Source organism: Lepidochelys kempii, chromosome 15 (genome assembly GCF_965140265.1).
Source record: "Lepidochelys kempii isolate rLepKem1 chromosome 15, rLepKem1.hap2, whole genome shotgun sequence".
Classification (NCBI taxonomy): domain Eukaryota; kingdom Metazoa; phylum Chordata; order Testudines; family Cheloniidae; genus Lepidochelys; species Lepidochelys kempii.
This window is the reverse complement of record NC_133270.1, coordinates 14,007,647-14,028,476: the sequence shown is the minus strand read 5'-3', so window position 1 is coordinate 14,028,476 and position 20,830 is coordinate 14,007,647. Positions and strand designations below refer to the sequence as shown.

Below are 20,830 nucleotides of genomic sequence, written 5' to 3'. Positions count from 1 at the left end.
GGATCTAACTCCCAGCTGTTCATTCTAAAAATCTCACTGGGTCTCCATTTAATTGCAAACTTGTGTTTAACTGTAATGGCCTTAGCTCACCGCACGTATTTGGGAAGCAGGTTTTAAAAAGTTTAATGATTTTTTTTTAGAATGATAGTTTACCCAAACTAAGGACTAAGATTGTATTAAGAGTCAGATCCTGGCTCTACTAAAGTGAAAGGCCAAACACCAACTGGTTCCAATGGGAAGAAGATTTGGTATGAACTAGTCAGAACGTGGTAAAGCTCATGAGATACTGTCACAGGGGACTGGCCCAATGAGCCCACAGAACAGCAGCAGTAACTTAGTGACACAGGATGAACTCGTGCTGGGCAGAGGTTGAAGGACAGAAGTGGGAGGTTTGTGTCTGAGTTCCCCATTTGCCTGCATCGCTGTGCACTCCCTGCAGCACAGTAATAATCAGCCTCATCTTCTGCCTCGGCGCTGGTGATGGTTAAGTAGCCGATTTTATTAGAGGTGTCTTTGGAACCAGCAAAGCGACTGGAGACCCCAGAGCCCTGGTGCTTGTCCAAGTCAGTTTTGTACCTCAGAAGGTATCTTGGGACGTTCCCATTTTTTTGCTGGTACCAGGCAACACTTCCAAATGCGTATCCACTGCTCATGGCGCAGGAGAGTTTAACTGTGTTGCCAATGGACACCGACACTGCGGGCGGCTGAGTCAGAGTAAACTGGGAGAGGGACCCTGGAAACAAATAGAAACCTCTGGATTAACTCTTCTGCTTGGAGGTGACAGGACCAGGAATCCATGTAAACAAGAAAAATCACAAAGTCAGTGACAGAAACATTTAAAATTAAACCACAGAAGAAGAATCCTTTCCTTACCCGAGCAGTAAGTGAGCAGCGTGAGGAGCAGAGAGGCCCAGGCCATGGTCGGGAATCCAGACGAGCTCGGCTTCCAGAGGCAAACGGGTCTCAGGCTGGAACCCTGCAATTCTCTCTTAAACCCCCAGAGCCCGAGAACAGCCCCTTCATGCAAATCTGCTCCCTGCTCACTGGCTGCTGCTGTTAGCATCTACCTCCTTCCCAGGTGGAGGAAAATAAAGATTGTAAAAGGGCAGGTCTTCCCCGTTTGGGCGTTAACCAGGAAGATCAAAACGGGTTTATTTCCTTGTCTGCTGTAACTGCAATCTGCTCTCTGTCCATCTCCAAAGAATACTGCCAATGCCTCCCCACAGAGACCCTTCCAGGCAAAATCCTTTGTAACCATTCTCTTCCCATTGCATTAGAATAATCTTCTACTCGTGCAGGGCTAGGTACAAGCAGCATTTCCCGTGTTGTAATTTTTCTTTCATGGGACTTTGCCCAATTTCTCACACAAGAGAGAAATTCATTCTGGCTCTTTTAACGACAGCGAATTAAATGTCTAACTGGGGCCATGTCCAGTCCAATGCTATTTATTTTCTGGGAAGCACCCGTGAGTCCTGTGTTCTGTTCACTCCGCCCAGTGCTTCATTTGTGCCAGGGCTAAGCCCCGGTGCCTCTAGGCCGGGCAGTTCACACCCCAGCATCGCTGAGCTTCCCGTGTCAGTTATGAAAGTAAAAAAATTGCTCAAGCCACAGCTTCTAACTGCTTGAGCCCCAGCACCTTTTTCGTCACAAACCAAGCGCTGACTCTGCTCCCTCTAGGGCCTGGGGCTAATATTTGCAGACCCCAAACAGGATGGGCCTTACAGACCCTAGATAGGATGACGGACAGGGACAGTATCTAAAGGGAGGAGGCCCGTTGCTGAGATTTCTATCAGGTCGACATCAAGCCAGCTAGGTATTGTTTGTCTAAATTGCCATGTGTGTGGATTCCCTTTCCCGCAGGCATGGACCGGCGGCAGGGAGGTGATTCTCTGCTAGGGAAGAGAGAGCATCTTCGTCTCTTTTCCAATTTAGTGGGGGGAAGCTGCGGAACGGTTGGGTTTGGTCTGAATTCAGTGCTGGAGGCTGGGCCACTGACACCCACCGTGATGAGTCTGCCGAGCAGCCGCAGGTCGCAGGTGAAGGCAGGAAGGTACCACGGCGAATGGGGGACGGTTGGTGAGAAGTGTAGCAAAGGGTCTGGGAGGAGCGTGACATCGCCGGCGGATGGCGGAGAGGCTCTTAGGACCCAGCAGGTGTTAGAGCCCACAGAGCCTAGAAGCTGAAGCCCAATGCCTGTCTCTGAGTCGTGGTCCAGCTGGCTCTCTGCCAGGTATTGTCTCAGCAGGACAGTGCTGTGTCTCACAGCACTCCAGCCACCCCACCAGGGGGCGACAGTTCCACTATTTCGCTCTAGAGAACGACCAGCAGAACCTGCTCCTGACACGGCCTCACGAGTGGGACTCGGCCCTGGGCCAGCTCTGGGGTGACAGGTGTTCAGTCCTCAAGGCCGCTCCAGACGTGGCTTCTTTGCCGAGCCTGTGAGCTCAGCCCCTGGGTGTGAGCTAGCGACTGGATTAGTGTCACACTCAACACTGGGCCGGCCCCTGTAAGGATAAAGGAGGCTTCTGTCATGTCATCAGGAAGGCCTAAAAATAGCCATCGCTTCAGTCTCTCTCCCTTGGGGCAGATGGGGGAGCTGCTGCAGCAGTTCCTACAGCGAGCCTGGCTTCTCTTCTGCATTCAGGCTTCCTTCCTCCCCTCAGACACACGGCGCTGTCTCGTCACGCGCCACCTGAAAGCAGCGTTCTCCGCGCTCCGACACATTACCCTCGACACGAACGCACCATAACGCCCGCTCCGGGGGGCGCCGCTTCTTCTCCCAGATGCCTGCGAAAGGGAAAGACCTGTTTCATTGGTGCACGAAGAAAGGATGATTTTGAAAACTCCTCTAGCCTCCTCCCCCACAGCTCCTTTGTCTTAGTCAAAGGATCTTGGGGCCAGCTGTCACCTGGTCGGGAATAAGCTTCACTCCCATGGCTGCTTGGAATCTTACTTTAGATTATTTCAAAATTATGAACTCCCCTTCTGTGAGAACTTGCTCCACTTAGTGAGGTCAAGGCCCACCATGTAACTCATCAGACATGCCCAGGGCAACACACCAGGACGGAGGGGGGTTCTGTGCTACTCAGTAGTCTGCAATGTGGGCCCTGTGTCTTGTTTAACTCAATCATTTTGCAGGCTCAGCCTCTCTTAACGGGGCTGTTTGTATCATGCCCAGGATCTGTTCTTTTCCTACCCCGGCTCTGCTTGCGTGTGAAATGCCTGGATCTGCAATCGAACACTCAGCTTCTAAGTCTCACTGGGTTTTCATTGAAGAATGAGCATTTAACAGACAGCAAGTGCCTCCTCCCCTGGCATGTATTTGGGAACATCTTCTTTAAAATTATAATCAAAACGGATTACTACAGTAGAACCATAAGCAGGGTCTAATCCTCGTCTCATGGAAGTGAATGGCAAAACTCCCCGGGGTTTGAGTGGGACCAAGATTTGTCCCTAACTGTGCAGAGGTTGATAAATCAGAGTAGCTAACCGTACTGGGGACTGGGAGAGTGAACAGTAAAACCATAAGGCATCAGTCTGGAGGATCACAGCCCACTGCCACAGACTGAACTCATGCCCAACACAGGCTGAAGGAGGGAAGAGGATGTTTTTGTCTCAGTTCCCCACTTCGTTGCATCCCTGTGCAGCTCCACTGGCATGTGCAGCACAGTAATAACCAGCCTCATCCTCGGCCTGGACACTGGCGATGGTTAAGTAGCCGAATGTCTTCGAGGCGTCTTTGGAACCAGAGAAGCGACTGGGGACCCCAGAGCCCTGGTGCTTGTCCGAGTCAGTGTTGTACCTCAGAAGGTATCTTGGGCTGTTCCCATCTTTCTGCTGGTACCAGACAACATCTCCAAATGTGTATCCACTGCTAAGGGCGCAGGAGAGTTTAACTGTGTTGCCAATGGACACCGACACCGAGGGTGGCTGAGTCAGAGTAAACTGGGAGAGGGAACCTGGAGAGAAACAGAAACTGCTGCAGGATTATCCTGGCTTGGTGTTCATGCAATCATATTTCCTGCTGAGCCAGGAGTCTGGGCATCGGGAACATGCAGGAATTCAGTGAAATATCCTTCTAAATAAATCTGAGATCAGAAACCCTCCCCCTTACCAGGGCAGTAAGTGAGCAGCGTGAGGAGCAGAGGGGCCCAGGCCATGGTGGGAATCCAGACGAGCTCGGCTTCCTGAGGCAAACGGGTCAATGGATGGGACCCTCCAATTCTCTCTTAAACCCCCAGCGCTGGAGAACGGCCCCATCATGCAAATCAGCTCCCTCCTCACTGGCTGCTGCTGTAGAGTGTGTGTGCACCAGGGAGGTTCTCATTAGCATTCTCTGCCTCCCCACTGCAAACACCTCCTGACCTGAGCGTGTCCTTCGTCCTGTTGGTCACTGCTAGCTAGTCACTTTCTGCTAAGCCCCTTTGAGTCCTATATTCTTAGGAGCCGTCTCTGGTTTTGTTTTGGGCTTATCTTTTCTAGATCCCAATAATATGGGGCTTGAACATTTCAAATAGGACGGGGACTGACAGAGACAATCTCTAAAGGGACGAGTCTTGTTGCTAATTTGCTCAGGTTTGTATCAGGTCTCTATCAAGCCAGCCTGGCATTTTTTCTATAAGTTGCCATGGGTGTGGATTCCTTGTTTCCCCAGCCCCTCACCAGTGGTGGGACAGTGATTGTACCCTCCCCGGCTAGGGAACAGAGAGAGATCTTTTATTTGTTAACAGTTTGGGGTGGAAGGTCCCGGGACGGTTGGGGTTTGTTTTGAATTCAGTGCTGCAGGCTGCCGGCTGGGAGAACAAAGCCCAGGGCGATGAGTCTGCTGAGCAGCCGTGGGGCCCAGCGGAAGGGAGGGTGGTTCTATGGCGGACGGGCAGGTGGTTTGTGAAGTGTGATGTACGGGGGCTGGGAGGAGTGTGACACTGGAGGTGGATTTCAGAGCGGTTCTTGGGACCCACCAGGTGCTAGAATCCACAAGACCTAGTAGCTGACGCTCGCGCCTGTCTCTGTGTCGTGGTCCACCTGGCTCCCATCTACTGTCCCAGGAAAAAGGTTGGTGTCTCACAGTGCTCCAGCCACCCCAGCAGAGGGCGACAATTACACACTATTTCCCGACAGAGAGTGACCAGCAGAACCTGCTCCTCAGCCATCAGACTCCCCTGGGTTCGCTCTGGGTGACAGGGGAGTTCCCTTTTCACGGCCATTTCACTTACAACAGTGGTGGTGTTATTAGAGTCACCAGATGGGCCTGTCTCAGCGAGTGGAACTGACTGTGAGATCTTGGCATGGTCCTTTTGTAGCAGTTGATCATATATCAGAAACAATCTGTTCACTTCTTAGTCTCCCTAGAGCAAGACAGAAGAGCTCAGCATTGCTACACAGAGAGACGTTTTATAAGAGATATACCTGGGCAAGGATTACGTCACCCACCCCTGAAGTGCAGCCACCTCTGCAGAACATTCCTGGGCAACATTTGGTTGCACAGTTGGAATTTTAAATGTACGTGTTAAAAAAATCTTCATAATTCAGTGTCCAACAGCTACACCAGACTGGTTATTTATAAATCTACAACCTAACTCAGTGCATCTGGGTTCTTTCAATGTTCTATCTCACCCCGACCCCGCCCAATCTGTCTGCACCAGGGATTGGAAAGGAAGCAGCTGTTTGAACACCAGAGTCCGGTGCACACACAGGTGAAGACAAATATGTGCCAGTTACTTCATTCCAGTGTAGACAGTTCACAGTGCAAATGCCGGGAGATGTCGCCCTCTGGTGCCCAGTCGTAACTGATCCCCGTCACTGAGCTGCAGAAGAGTAGAGGGGAAAATCCAAGTACCTCCCAAATCTCATTTGTATTTTCTTTCCATCTCTGGAGTTTAAGGAGCGATTCACTGTCGTTCCCAGCTCAGACAGCTCAGTTTGTTTTATGAATGAGGCTCTGTGTTAATACGTCCCTTCAACTCCCCTGCTGTGCTGCTATTTCACATGCAGAGGAGCCCGGACTTGGGAAGACCCGGTGACTTGTCAGATACGTGGACAGCAGGACTGAGGAGTGAAAGTGCTGGGGGGTCTTTATGACTCAGTTGCTCTCAATGTGGCTTCTGTGTTTTGTGCAGCGTGATCAGTTTGCAGGCCTGGCCTTAGGTCCTGGGGCTGTTCTTATCAGGGCCAGGGGCTGAGTTCAGGCTCTGAATCTCACTGGGTTGGCACTGAAGAGTGACCTGGTAATTAAGGGACCAGACTCCCTCCTCTCACAGCATGTACTTGGGAACGGGACACTGGAGTGTTTTCTTTGGGGTTATTACCTCGATCTAGGTAGAACAGTGAGGTTCCATAAAGGGACTCATCCTCGTCCCATGGACAATAAATGACAAATGCCCATTGGGTCACTGGGCCCAAGATTTGGCCTTAAATGTCCAGACCCTGATAGTCCTTCGTAGTGCCCCTCACTGATGACTGGAATGTGCCTAGTTAAACCCCAACACAGCTGCGCGGAGGAGCGTCGCACCCAGGCACACACAGACTGGAGTCATACGCAACACAGGCTGCTGGAAGACAAGGCTTTTGTCTAAGTTCTCCGTCTGGCTGCATCCCTGTGCAGCACCCCACTCTCCCTGTGCCACAGAAATAACCAGCCTCATCGTCTGGTTGGACATTGGTGACGGTTAGGTTGATGGTTGTATTAGCTGCATCTGTGGAACCGGAGAAGCGACCGGGGTCCCCAGTGCCCTGGTGCTTGGCAGCATTGGATTTGTACCACAGAAGATATTTTGGAGTATTTCCGATTTTCTTCTGGAGCCAGGTGGCATGTGTCATCGGATACCCACTGCTGAGGGTGCAGGAGAGTTGAACAGTGCAGGTAGTTCCCGCTCGAGTTGCTGCCAACAGTCCTTTTCAAACCAGGTCTGGTCTTGTCCGAATCAGTTCTCGCTTTGGTTTTTCAGCCTCCTCTATTATAGTCTCTCATGAGGCTGTCACCTCCCACAGCGCTCGGTTTCCCTCCTGTAACTGTGTCTCCAGGGCCTGCAGTCAACTTGGCGTCTCTTGTCCAACCCTCACGCACCTCGGCTTTTCCTCTGGGCCCCGGCCCAAGAGCCCATGTCCAAGTGAGGGTCGTCCTATGGGCAGCTCGTCCAAGCAGTACCCATCTTGGAACAGGGCTGGGTCATCACATTAGGCCAGTCTCTGCCTACAAATACAGGCCAGGGGAGGTCTCTTAGTAGGCTGACCCTCCGCTTGTTCATCTGACCTTCTATTTCTATGTCTAGCTCCACGGCTGGGCACACTCCTGTCTCTCCATGGACAGGAGGGGGAACTTTGGGACACAGCCACCAATACTCCTGCTTTGGCTAGGACAGCCCGGCCTTTCCCGCAGCAGGACACTGACTCTGCAGCCAAGAGATGAACTTTTCTATTGAGGTTCTTATGCCGCACCCATCCCTGCGGTACCTGAGCACCGAGACTGGCCTACGGGGAACTAGACATGGCCACGGGCCAGTGGCTTGCTGGACTGCAGGGGCCAGGAGGAGCAGGGCCATGGAGGCACTAATGAACTTCTGGAGGGGACCGAGGAAGCTGCCAAGCAGCTGGGATGGGGCCAGGGAGGAGGTTCCAGGGAGGAGGGATTTTGATATCATCTATTATCTGATACACCCTGTGTCTGGACACTTCATCCAGCCCTGGCAACTGGAATGGATGAAGGGATGTGAGAGGTCTTTCCTATATTTCCTCTAACTTCCAGGCCATTTAGGGTGTTGTCCAGCTTGTGGGATAACACGGGGGGACTATGTTCGAGGAGACGTGTCTCTTTACCCAAGGAGCTTGTGGCCGTCTGCTCCCTGTGGGAACCAGGCAGTGGTGGGTCTGTAACCCAGGGATCTAGAAAGCTGGAAAAGCTGCTCCTTGTAGACACCGAGCAGCTGCCTTCTCCCACAGATAGAGTGAGTGGGGAGTGGGTGGAGCAGCGCCCCTTGCTGGCAGCTAGAGGCTGAAATTCCTTAGAAGGAGCCATCAGGGTCCCGTATCCTGTAGGTAGAAATCAGACTGTGCAGCCAGTGCAGAGCCCAGGCTGGAGGAGAAGACAGGGGAAGAGACGGGAGGTTTTTGTCTCAATTCCCCATCTGCCTAGATCACTGTGAGACCTACTACCACTGCTACCCGTATATATCAAACAGTAATAGTCAGCCTCATCCTCTGCCTGGACACTGGTGATGGTCAGGGCAGCGTTGTTACCGGAGATGGACCCCGAGAACCGCGCAGGGATCCCAGAGGGTCTGTTGTTAGTCTGGTACATAAGCAGCTTCGGAGCAGAGCCAGGTTTCTGCTGGTACCAGGCTGGATAGTTGCTGGTGGTGACGGCTCCAGTGCTCAGGCTGCAGGACAGAGTGACAGCCCCTCCTGGGGCCACCGACATCGAGGGCTCCTGAGTCACCACGGGCTGCGAACTGACCCCTGAAATCAACAGTACAAACACACTCAGCACAAGGACTCTGGATCCTCACAGACAAACCTCCTCCCCTGCAAGTGCCCTTCATATTTTGATCATGAAATGAAACAATCCCCTCACCTGAGCAGTAAGTGAGCAGTGCGAGGAGCAGAGGGGCCCAGGCCATGGTGGATCCAGATGAGCTCGGCTTCCTGAGGCAAACGGGTCTCTTATGGGACCCTCTGAAATCTCTCTTAAACCCCCAGTGCTGTAGAGTGGCCCCTTCATGCAAATCTCCTCCCTGTTTATTGGCTGCTGGTTTTTTAAAAATCTTAATCCTGAGTTTTAACATATACAAAGACGCTCCCATTTCAAATTTAACTTCCAGTTTTGGCTTCATTTTAAATAAGATTTTTAGGGAAAAAAAAGTACCTCCCTATAAATATGTATATTTTCAACTATTATTACAGGATCAAATTGAAACAGATTTTGCTAGTATCATTGATTATAAGGGGTCCTTTCTTTAACATACTCCTTAAATAATATTTAACCAGATGGTGCTATCACACAGACTGACAAGTTCTCTCTAACTGCCTGTGCAGGGAGCTAGATCTGGGAGAAATGTTTGTTTTTAGTTTTGGGGAATCACAGTTTGACTAGTTGCGCATGTAGCAGAGTAAATCTGGTCACTTCTTTGTCTCTCTGACCAATTAATTTCTTCGTCCGTAGGCAGCAGTTGCAACTATCTGCATGGATGCAAACGTAAATATCACATGGTGCCAAAGACTCTGTAGTGACTGTTATATGGGTTATCCCCAGGGATTGAACAGGAGCACCGTGGAGCTAAAGCAGGACTGAGGGACAGTTTTTTAAAGGTGCCCACTTACATTTTTAGGACTCTAAATCCCTTTACAAATCAGGCCCTAAGTCCTCTGCTTGGTATCTATGCAGTATTCTGGACAGACGGGGAAGCGTGATCCCCACTGAATGGAGGATGATGCTACAACACCTCCGTGTGGCCTCTTGTCCGTGGGTTATCCGGCTACTCCCCTGTCCTCCTTGTTCCTCACAGTGAGAGAGAAACAAACTTGGATCATTCCCGCAGAACCAGCCTCACTGGGACAAATCCAGCGGGCAGGTGGAAGGGGATGTCAGTTCCATGTGGGTACAGCTGGGGTTCTCAGCTCTGAATTTTCCTTTACACTGTGAATGGCCATTATGGGGCTGCTGGGAGGAGTCGTTAGCTTAACGTTAGCGCAGCACATCTGACATGTGGAGAACAATGGACAAGTTTTGCATCGCTGGGCACACAGATATTTTCTCTCACATGCCCATGGGGAGGGGTCACTGCCACCACCACTGCTGTGCAGCCGGGCCGGCTTCCCCCACGCTGCCCCTGATGTGTGGACGCGCCCCCTGGAAACACCCCCAGAACTAACTCATTCCCCTCCTTCCACCCTCCTTCCAGCTCTTCTTTGGCATGTTGCCTACAAACAAATTGCCAGCAGTGAGGCCGTGGGTGTGCTGGGTCCCTTCCCATCTCGCTGCCAGGATTGTCTCATTGCTGCCTTCTGCCACCCACAGCCCGGTCTGTCGCCTCCTGTTGTCCCTTGTCTCATACTGAGGTTGTTCGCTCCATAGAAGGGACTGTCTTTGTGTTCTGTGTTTGTACAGTGCCCAGCACAACGGAGACCTGGGCCATGACTTGTCCTCCCAGGGGCTACAGTAATACAGACAAGTAACAATCACAGTGATGCAGCCACCTCTGAAGGACATACCTGGGCAACATTTTGCAGAGATGTTCAGTATTAAATGGAATGTCCATTTAATTAAATATCATTATAAAAGCATTTTGCAAAGAAATACCCAGCAATTCCGTTGAGAAATGGTTCATGAATCTACAAAGTAAATCAGTACATTTGGGTGCCTCGGACCTCCTGTCTCTCCTCCTCCCCCATCCTGTCTCTCCTCCTCCCCCATCACGCGGTCTGAATGAGGGATCTGAAAGGATGCAGCTGTTCAAATGCCACAGTCTGTGCACCAGACTCTTAAGGAACAAAGGTATCATGAACTGTTTATACCAGAATAAAGTAACTGTTCAATACACAAGTGCAAGGAGACAGTGCCTCCCGGTGCCCAGTCAGAACTGAATCATGTCACCCCTCTGCAGAACAGTAGTTGGGGAAAATCCAGGTGCATCTCAAATCACATTTTGTTCTCTCCAGGCTCTGGTGCCCAGAGTTACACCTGCACGACATCGACTGGGGAAATCCAGCTGCTTCTCACATCCCATTGATTTCTCTTCAATCTCTGGGGTTTAAGGAGAGATTCATTCCAGGTCCCAGCTACACACAGCCCAGTTTGCCATTTGTGACTGGGGCTGCGTGTTATTGTGTCCCTCCAACTCACCTCCTGGACTCTACCTAATATGATGTAGGCTGAGAGACCCCAAACACAATAACTGACAGGGACAATCTCGAAAGGGACGAATCCAGTTGCTGATTTGCTCAGGTTTGTATCAGGTCTATATCAAGCCCGCCTGACATTTTTAAGCTGCCGCGGGTGTGGATTCCTTGTTTCCCCAGCCCCTCACCTGTGGTGGGACATTGATTGTAGCCTCCCCCGCTAGGGAAGAGAGAGAACCTTAATTTGTTAACAGTTAGGGGTGGAAGGTCCCGGGACGGCTGGGGTTTGTTCTGAATTCAGTGCTGCAGGCTGCCGGCTGGGAGAACAAAGCCCAGGGAGATGAGTCCCCTGTGCAGCCGCGGGGCCCAGCGGAAGGGAGGGAGGTTCCATGGCGGACGGGCGGGTGGTTTGTGAAGTGTGACGCATGGGGGCTGGGAGGAGTGTGACGCTGGAGACGGATTTCAGGGCAGTTCTTGGGACCTACCAGGTGCTAGAATCCACAAGACCTAGTAGCTGACGCTCGGCGCCAGTCTCTGAGTCTTGGTCCACCTGGCTCCCATCTACTGTCCCAGGAAAAAAGTTGGTGTCTCACAGTGCTCCAGCCACCCCAGCAGGGGACGACAAGTACACACTATTTACCGACAGAGAGTGACCAGCAGAGCCTGCTCCTCAGCCGTCAGACTCCCCTGGGTTCGCTCTGGGTGACAGGGGAGTTCCCTTTTCACGGCCATTTCACTTACAACAGTGGTGGTGTTATTAGAGTGACCAGATGGGCCTGTCTCAGCGAGTGGTACAAGTTCTCTTGAACTGACTGTGAGATCTTGGCACGGTCCTTTTGTAGCAGCTGATCATATACCAGAAACAATCTGTTCACTTCTTAGTCTCCCTAGAGCAAGACAGAAGAGCTCAGCATTGCTACACAGAGAGACGTTTTATAAGAGATATACATGGGCAAGGATTACGTCACCCACCCCTGAAGTGCAGCCACCTCTGCAGAACATTCCTGGGTAACTTTTGGTTGCACAGTTGGACATTAAATGTACGTGTTAAAAAATCTTTATAATTCAGTGTCCAACAGCTACACCAGACTGGTTATTTATAAGTCTACAACCTAACTCAGTGCATCTGGGTTCTTTCAATGTTCTATCTCACCCCGACCCCGCCCAATCTGTCTGCACCAGGGATTGGAAAGGAAGCAGCTGTTTGAACACCAGAGTCCGGTGCACCCACAGGTGAAAATAAACATGTATCAGTTACTTAATTCCAGTGTAGACAGTTCACAGTGCAAATGCCGAGAGACGTCGCCCTCTGGTGCCCCAGTCGTAACTGATCCCCATCACTGAGCTGCAGAAGAGTAGAGGGGAAAATCCAAGTACCACCCAAATCTCATTCATATTTTCTTTCCATCTCTGGAGTTTAAGGAGCGATTCACTGTCGTTCCCAGCTACAGACAGCTCAGTTTTTCTTATGAATGAGGCTCTGTGTTAATACGTCCCTTCAACTCCCCTCCTGTGCTGCTAGTTCACATGTAGGGAGAGCCCAGACTTGGGAAGACCTGGTGACTTGTCACATACACAGACAGCAGGACTGAGGAGAGAAAGTGTGTGGGTGGGGGGTAGGGTGGGAGTGTCTTTACTCCCACCATGTTGATCTCCATGTGGTTTGTGCATGTTGTGTAGCTTGATCACTTTGCAGGCTTGGCCTTTCCTCGTGGGGCTGTTTTTATCAGGCCCAGGGGCTGTTCTTTTCCTGCCCTGGCTTTGTTTGTGTGAAACACCTGAGCTCTGGGACCTAACACCCAGCTGTTCGGGCTCTGAATCTCGCTGGGTTGGCACTGAAGAGTGAGCTGGCATTGAAGGGACCGGACTCCCTCCTCTCAGGGCATCTACTTAGGAATGGGACGATGAGTGTTTTCTTTGGGATTATAATTGAATCTAGGTACCACACTGAGATTCCATAATCCTCGTCCTATGGACAATGAATGGTAAAATGCCCATTGGGTCAAGGGACCCAAGATTTGGCCTTAAATGTGCAGACCCTGATCATACTTCATCATGCCCCTCACTGATGACTGGAACGTGCCTAGTTAAAGTCCAGCACATCTGCGCGGAGGAGCGTCACACCCAGACGCACACAGACTGGAGCCATGCACGGGACAGGCTGCTGGAACACAAGGGTTTGGTCGAAGTTCTCCACCTGGCTGCATCACTGTGCAGCATCAGCAGCCCCACTCTATGTGCCATAGTAATAATCGGCCTCATCATCTGCTTGGACATCGGGGAGGGTTTGATGGTTGTATTAGCCGCATCTTTGGAACCAGAGAAGCGACGGGGGACCCCAGAACCCTGGTGCTTGGCAGCATTGGATTTGTACCACAGAAGATATTTTGGAGCATTTCCAATTTTCTGCTGGTGCCAGGTGGCATGTGTCATCGGGTACCCACTGCGGATGGTGCAGGAGAGTTGAACTGTGTTTCCTAGGGACACGGACATCGAGGGCGGCTGCGTTAGTGTAAAGTGGGAGAGCGATCCTGGGAACAAACAGAAAATTCTTTTTTAACATATTTCTTCAGGAATATGGAGAAAGTCAGAGACAGATGAAATTTAAATTAAAGCAGGGAACAGAAACCCTTTCCTCACCCGAGCAGTAAGTGAGCAGCGGGAGGAGCAGAGGGGCCCAGGCCATGGTCGAGCCAGATGAGTTTGGCTTCCTGAGGCAAATGGGTCTCTGGCTGGAACCCTCCGATTCTCTCTTAAACCCAGGGGTGAAAGTAAGTCTAGGGACGTACCGGTACGGGGCTGGGCTGGGGCCGGCTCTGGCCTCCGGAAGGGGCAGAGCCTCGGGCAGAAGGGGTGGGGCTGGGGGAGGTCAGAGCCAGCCCCGGCCCACCCTGTACCGGCAAGTTCCTCCTTCCCCCTCCCCGGGGTAACAGCCGCAGCTGGGGGCTCTGGCAGCGGTTTAAAGGGCCCAGGGCGGTAACGGCGGCCGAGTCCTGGCCCCTTTAAATCGTCCCCGGAGGCCCGCCGTTGCTTCCCCAGGGCTCCGGCAGCAGGGCTCCGGTGACGGGGCTCCGGCCGCCACTACCGCCCCGTGCCCTTTAAATCGTCCCCGGAGCCTGCCGGAGCCCTAGGGAAGGGCCCAGGGCTCGGCCACCGCTACCGCCCCAGGCCCTTTAAATCACCGCCCCAACCCCGCAATTTAAAGGGCCGGGGACTCTGGCAGCAATTTAAAGGGCCGGGGGCTCCAGCCACTGCTGGGAGCCACAGGCCCTTTAAATTGTGCCTGCGGAAGCTGATCCACCCCGGTTTGGTGCACCGGCTCTTGCCGGTACGCTGCACCGGGACATACCGGCTTACTTTCACCTCCGCTTAAACCCCCAGAGGTGGAGATCGGCCCCTACATGCAAGTCTGCTCCTTGGCTGCTGCTGGCACCTCCCTCCCGCTATGCGAGGGGCAGAGGCACAGGGAGACCCTCTGTATAAATCACCCTCTGTCCAGAAGCAGGGGAGGACTGAGGGCAGCGGGGAGTCAGCTCGGACACAGGTGTCGGAGCTGGGGCTAGTTTCACTGGCAAAACCAAAGTGGGGATGGGAGACAGGTCTGGACGTGTCGGCTGCAGCAGAACTGTGCAGGAGCAGGTCAGCCCAGACACAAAGCCCCCGTGGGAGCCACTGGGTCAGAGGGGCTGGTGATGGCGTTAGAAGAGAGGAGTGATGGGGTTGGAGTCTCAGGAAGGGGAGACGAGTTCAGTATCTGCACTTTGCATCGACTCAAGGTGAGTCACGTTGGAGTCAGGGTGGCCAAAGCAGAGGATGTCACAGGAATCAGGGCGACAGCGGATCAGGGCCAGGTTCCATGTACCGTGTGTCAGGTAAGAACAGGAGGGGACTCCATGTTTCCAAAATGAAACTGGCTCTTCACTCACAGAACTGGTTACAGAGATGCTGCAGCTGCTGCTGACATTCCAATCATGTGCACACAGACTGGTCTCCCGGTGCCTCCTCCAAACTCTTCCTCCTGCAGCCTGAGCTCCCCCCTCCAGCTTCCCTGCAGGTTGCTCCAGGACAAGCAGAAAGAGTCTGATTGTCTCAATGCTGCAGAGGAAGAGGTGGCGAGATGTGATGAGGTTGAATGAGTGGAGGAGCAGGAGGTGGTGGTGATGGGGGGCAGGAGTCTAAGATGACCCCCACGTGATCGCTGGCATTGGAGAAGGCACGAAATTGAGGGGACTGAAGAGTTACAATGAGAAGTTTGGGCTTGGCTGTGCGTAGCTGGAGCTGGCAATGAGCCACCGGAGTCAAGATTTAGAGACAGCCACATGCATGGTGCTGGCTGGAGGGGAGCCAGTCACACGTGGAGAGGGAGATTTGTGAGTCCTGAGTACAGAAATGATATGTGAGGCAATGCGGGAGGGGGTCACAAACCCAGGGAATGAGGTGGGGGGGAAGAGGCAGGGATGAGGCCAGAGCCCTGTGGAGTCCCCCAGAGAGGAGGAGAGGGGAGGAGACATCGCTGAGGTAGCAGAGAGAAATGGGGGGAGAACTAGTCCCCCGTGTCTACACTATTGTTCCTCGGGAAATCTCCTGCTGTTACACCCCCTGGGTACAAGCAGTAATGGGAGCCTGTAACGATGCTGGTTCTGCTGGGACCCAACTGAGAGTGCCAATTCAGGACAAATTGCTTAAAGCAGGGCAGTTGCAGCCCAAGGCTGGGGTTCCTTTGCACACCAAGGCAAACCAAAGCAGCCAAACAGAGAAGACTTCGGTTTTGCCCTCCTGGCTAACCACAATCATACAAGCAATTCCCTTAGACACGCCAGTTTCCCAGTATCACCACCAGTGCCCCTTGTTATGGGGACACATGGTTATGAAAACCAATACCCCGGTAAAAGAAAAAAGGGTTCTCTCGATCCCAAAGGACCAAGCCCCAGACCCAGGTCAATGTACAAATCAGATCTTACCCACCAATCACGCTGTTGCCAATCCTTTCGACTCTAAAATCTAAAGGTTTATTCACAAAAGGAAAAAGAGATAGATGAGAGCAAGAGTTGGTTAAATGGAACCAATGACATACAGTAATGGCCAAGTTCTTGCTTCAGGCTTGTTCCAGTGATGGCACAAACTGCAGGTTCAAATCAAGTCTCTGGAGAACAGCCCCAGCTGGGGTGGGTCACTCAGTCCTTTGTTCAAAGCTTCAGTGTAGCAAAGTCCCTCCAGAGGAATGAAGCAGGATTGAAGACAGGACGGATGTGAGGCATCAGCCTTTTATAGTCTTTTCTTGGTGTAAGAACCCCGCTTTGTTCTTACTGGGGAAAATTACAGCAAAATGGACTTTGGAGTCACATGGGCAAGTCCCTACATGCTTTGCTGAGTCACAAGGCATATCTGCCTTCTCTCAATGGGTCAGTTGTAGATCTGATGGTCCTTAATGGGCCATCAAGCAGGCTAGGTAGAGCTGACACCAACTTGTCTGGGGTGTCACCCAGAAGCACAGCATAAGTTTGAAATACAGACAGTATAGATCCAATATTCATAACTTTAACTACAAAAATGATACACACATATAGACAGCATAATCCTAACCAGCAAACCATAACCTCTCCCTAGACCCCTTACAGGACAACCTTTATACAATATTTGCTGCAAATATATAAGCGTGGTTGCAACAGTGATCTATACAGTTACAGATTATGTCAATAACGTCACAGAGCCTGAGTGTAGACAGTGTATTACCCCCATGATACGTAAGCCTGCTCAGAGCAGGGGGCAGGGCTGTGGGGGAGGGCAGTAGTGTCAGGCCAGGCTCTAGAGGATAGGGGTCAGGGAGGAGGGGGAACTTTGGGACACAGCCACCAACACTCCTGCTTTGGCTAGGACAGCCCCGGCCTTTCCCGCAGCAGGACACTGACTCCGCAGCCAGCAGATGAACATTTCTATTGAGGTTCTTATGCCGCACCCATCCCTGCGGTACCTGAGCACCGAGACTGGCCCACGGGGAACTAGACATGGCCACGGGCCTGTGGCTTGCTGGACTGCAGGGGCCGGGAGGAGCAGGGCCATGGAGGCACTAATGAACTTCTGGAGGGGACCAGGGAAGCTGCCAAGCAGCTGGGATAGGGCCAGGGAGGAGGTTCTAGGGAGGAGGGATTTTGATATCATCTATTATCTGATACACCCTGTGTCTGGACACTTCATCCAGCCCCGGCAACTGGAATGGACGAAGGGATCTGAGAGGTCTTTCCTACATTTCCTCTAACTTCCAGGCCATTCAGGGTGTTGTCCAGCTCGTGGGATAACACGGGGGAACTATGTTCGGGGAGACGTGTCTCTTTACCCAAGGAGCTTGTGGCCGTCTGCTCCCCGTGGGAACCAGGCAGTGGTGGGTCTGTAACCCGGGGATCCAGAAGGCTGGAAAAGCTGCTCCTTGTAAAGAGACTGAGTTGAAAGCATAAGAGCGGCTGCCATCTCCCCAAGAGAGAGTGGGTGGAGCAGCGCTCCCTGCTGACAGCAAGTGGCTGAAATTCCAAAGAAGGAGCCCTCAGGGTCTCATGCATTGAAGAGAGGAAGCAAACTGCGCAGTCAGTGCAGGGCCCAGGCTGGAGGGGATGAAGACAGGGGAGGTTTTTGTCACAGTTCCCCGTTTGGCTGGATCACGGTGATTCCCACTACTAGCCCACACAGCACAGTAATAGTCAGCCTCGTCCTCTGCCTGGACACTGGTGATGGTCAGGGCAGCGTTGTTCCCGGAGATGGACCCCGAGAACCGGGCAGGGATCCCGGAGGGTCTGCTATTGGTGCTGTATATCAGCTGCAGAGGAGCAGAGCCAGGTTTCTGCTGGAACCAGCCTGGATAGTTGCTGGTGGTGACGGCTCCAGTGCTCAGGCTGCAGGACAGAGTGACAGCCCCTCCTGGGGCCACCGACATCGAGGGCTCCTGAGTCACCACGGGCTGCGAACTGACCCCTGAAATCAACAGTACAAACACACTCAGCACAAGGACTCCGGATCCTCACAGACAAACCTCCTCCCCGGCAAGTGCCCTTCATATTTTGGTCACTAAATGAAACAATCCCCTCACCTGAGCAGTACGTGAGCAGCGCGAGGAGCAGAGGGGCCCAGGCCATGGTGGATCCAGATGAGCTCGGCTTCCTGAGGCAAACGGGTCTCTTATGGGACCCTCTGAAATCTCTCTTAAACCCCCAGCGCTGTAGAGCGGCCCCTTCATGCAAATCTCCTCCCTGTTTATTGGCTGCTGTTTTTTTTAAAAATCTTAATCCTGAGTTTTAACGAATACAAAGACGCTCACATTTCAAATTTAACTTCCAGTTTTGGCTTCATTTTAAATAAGATTTTTTTGTAAAAAAAAAGTACCTCCCTATAAATTTGTACATTTTCAATTATTATTTCATGTTCAAATTGAAATAGGTTTTGCTAGTATCACTGAATAAAGGGGTCCTTACTTTAACATACTCCTTAAATAAAATTAACACGACCAGATGGTGCTATCACACAGACTGACAAGTTCTCTCTAACTGTCTGTGGAGGGAGCTAGATCTGGGAGAAATGTTTGTTTTTAGTTTTGGGGAATCACAGTTTGACAAGCTGCGCATGTAGCAGAGTAAATCTGGTCACTTCTTTGTCTCTCTGACCAAATAATTTCTTCGTCCGTAGGCAGCAGTTGCAACTATCTGCATGGATGCAAACGTAAATATCACATGGTGCCAAAGACTTTGTAATGACTGTCAGATAGATTATCCCCAGGGATTGAACAGGGGCACTGTGGAGCTAAAGCAGGAGCCTCCTATATCTTGAGCCAAAGGACTAAGGGGCAGATTTTTAAAGGTGCCTACTTACATCTTTAGACACCTGAATCCCTTTACAAATCAGGTCCTAAATCCTGTTCTTGGTATCTGCGCTATGTTTTGGACAGATGGGGATGCGTGATCCCCACTGAATGGGGGGTGATGCTACAACACCTCCCTGTGGCCTCTTGTCCCTGGCTTTTCTAGCTACTCCCCTGTCCCCCTTGCTCCTCACAGTGAGAGAGAAACAAACTTGGATCATTCCCGCCGACTCAGACTCACTGGGACAAACCCAGCGGGCGGGTGGAAGGGGATGTCAGTTCCATGTGGGTACAGCTGGGGGTGCTCAGCTCTGAATTTGGCCTTTACTCTGTGAACGGCCGTTACTGGCTGCTGGGAGGAGTCGTTAGCGTCACGTTAGCGCAGCATGTCTGACGTGTGGAGAACAATGGACGAGCTTTGCATCGCTGGGCACACAGATATTTTCTATCACATGCCCATGGGGAGGGGTCACTGCCACCATCACTGCCATGCAGCCGGGCCAGCTTCCCCCACACGGCCCCTCACGCGTGGATGCTCCCCCTGGAAACACCCCCAGAACTAACTCATTCCCCTCCTTCCACTCTCCCTCCAGCTCTCCTTTGCCATGATGCCTACAAACAAATTGCCAGCAGTGAGGCCGTGGGTGTGCTGAGACCCTTCCCATCCTGCTGCCAGGATTGTCTCATTGCTGCCTTCTACTCCCCACAGGCCGGTCTGTAACCTCGTCTTGTCTCACACTGAGATTGTTCCCTCCTTAGCCGGGACCGTCTTTGTGTTCTGTGTTTGTACAGCGCCCAGCACAATGGGAACCTGGGCCATGACCTGTCCTCCCAGGGGCTACAGAAATACAGATACATAATAATCACAGTGATGAAGCCACCTCTGAAGGACATTCCTGGGCAACATTTTGCAGAGGTGTTCAGCATTAAATGTAATGTCAGTTAAATTACGCGTAAATAAAAAACATTTTGCAAATAAATATCCAGCAATTACAATTAGAAGTAGTTCATAATTCTGCAACCTAAATCAGTACAATTGGGTGTCTCAGACCTCCTGTCTCTCCTCCTCCCCCACCACTCAGTCTAAGTGAGGGATCTGAAAGGACGCAGCTGTTCAAACACCATGGTCTGTGCACTAGACCCTTGAAGACAAATGTGCATTGAACAGTTACTTTATTCCACTATGACAGGTTTCAGAGGAACAGCCGTGTTAGTCTGTATTCGCAAAAAGAAAAGGAGTACTTGTGGCACCTTAGAGACTAACCAACTCCAACCCCTCAGACAGAGACAAACACCTACAAGATCTCTGTCAAGCTTTCTTACAACTACAATACCCACCTGCAGAAGTAAAGAAACAGATTGATAGAGCCAGAAGAGTTCCCAGAAGTTACCTACTACAGGACAGGCCTAACAAAGAAAATAACAGAACGCCACTAGCCGTCACCTTCAGCCCCCAACTAAAACCCCTCCAACGCATTATTAAGGATCTACAACCTATCCTAAAGGATGACCCAACACTCTCACAAGTCTTGGGAGACAGGCCAGTCCTTGCCTACAGACAGCCCCGCAACCTGAAGCAAATACTCACCAACAACCACATACCACACAACAGAACCACTAACCCAGGAACATATCCTTGCAACAAAGCCCGTTGCCAATTGTGCCCACATATCTATTCAGGGGACACCATCACAGGGCCTAATAACATCAGCCACACTATCAGAGGCTCGTTCACCTGCACATCCACCAATGTGATCTATGCCATCATGTGCCAGCAATGCCCCTCTGCCATGTACATTGGTCAAACTGGACAGTCTCTACGTAAAAGAATAAATGGACACAAATCAGATGTCAAGAATTATAACATTCATAAACCAGTCGGAGAACACTTCAATCTCTCTGGTCACGCAATCACAGACATGAAGGTCGCTATCTTAAAACAAAAAAACTTCAAATCCAGACTCCAGCGAGAAACTGCTGAATTGGAATTCATTTGCAAATTGGATACTATTAATTTAGGCTTAAATAGAGACTGGGAGTGGCTAAGTCATTATGCAAGGTAGCCTGTTTCCTCTTGTTTTTTCCTACCCCCCCCCCCCCAGATGTTCTGGTTTAACTTGGATTTAAACCTGGAGAATGGTCAGTTTAGATGAG

The 20,830-nt window shown here is 51.5% G+C and overlaps 1 protein-coding gene and 1 gene segment (V, D, J or C); both read right to left on the bottom strand.

Annotated features, from left to right (window-relative positions):
• LOC140898990 (immunoglobulin lambda-1 light chain-like) overlaps positions 1-20,830 on the bottom strand; it is a 207,287-nt gene that overhangs the window by 136,345 nt on the left and 50,112 nt on the right. The gene's annotated exons all lie outside the window — the stretch shown is intronic.
• On the bottom strand, positions 15,847-18,157 carry LOC140898627 (immunoglobulin lambda variable 8-61-like). The segment is given in 2 exon segments: positions 15,847-17,796; positions 17,912-18,157. Coding segments are annotated over 2 exon segments (471 nt in total).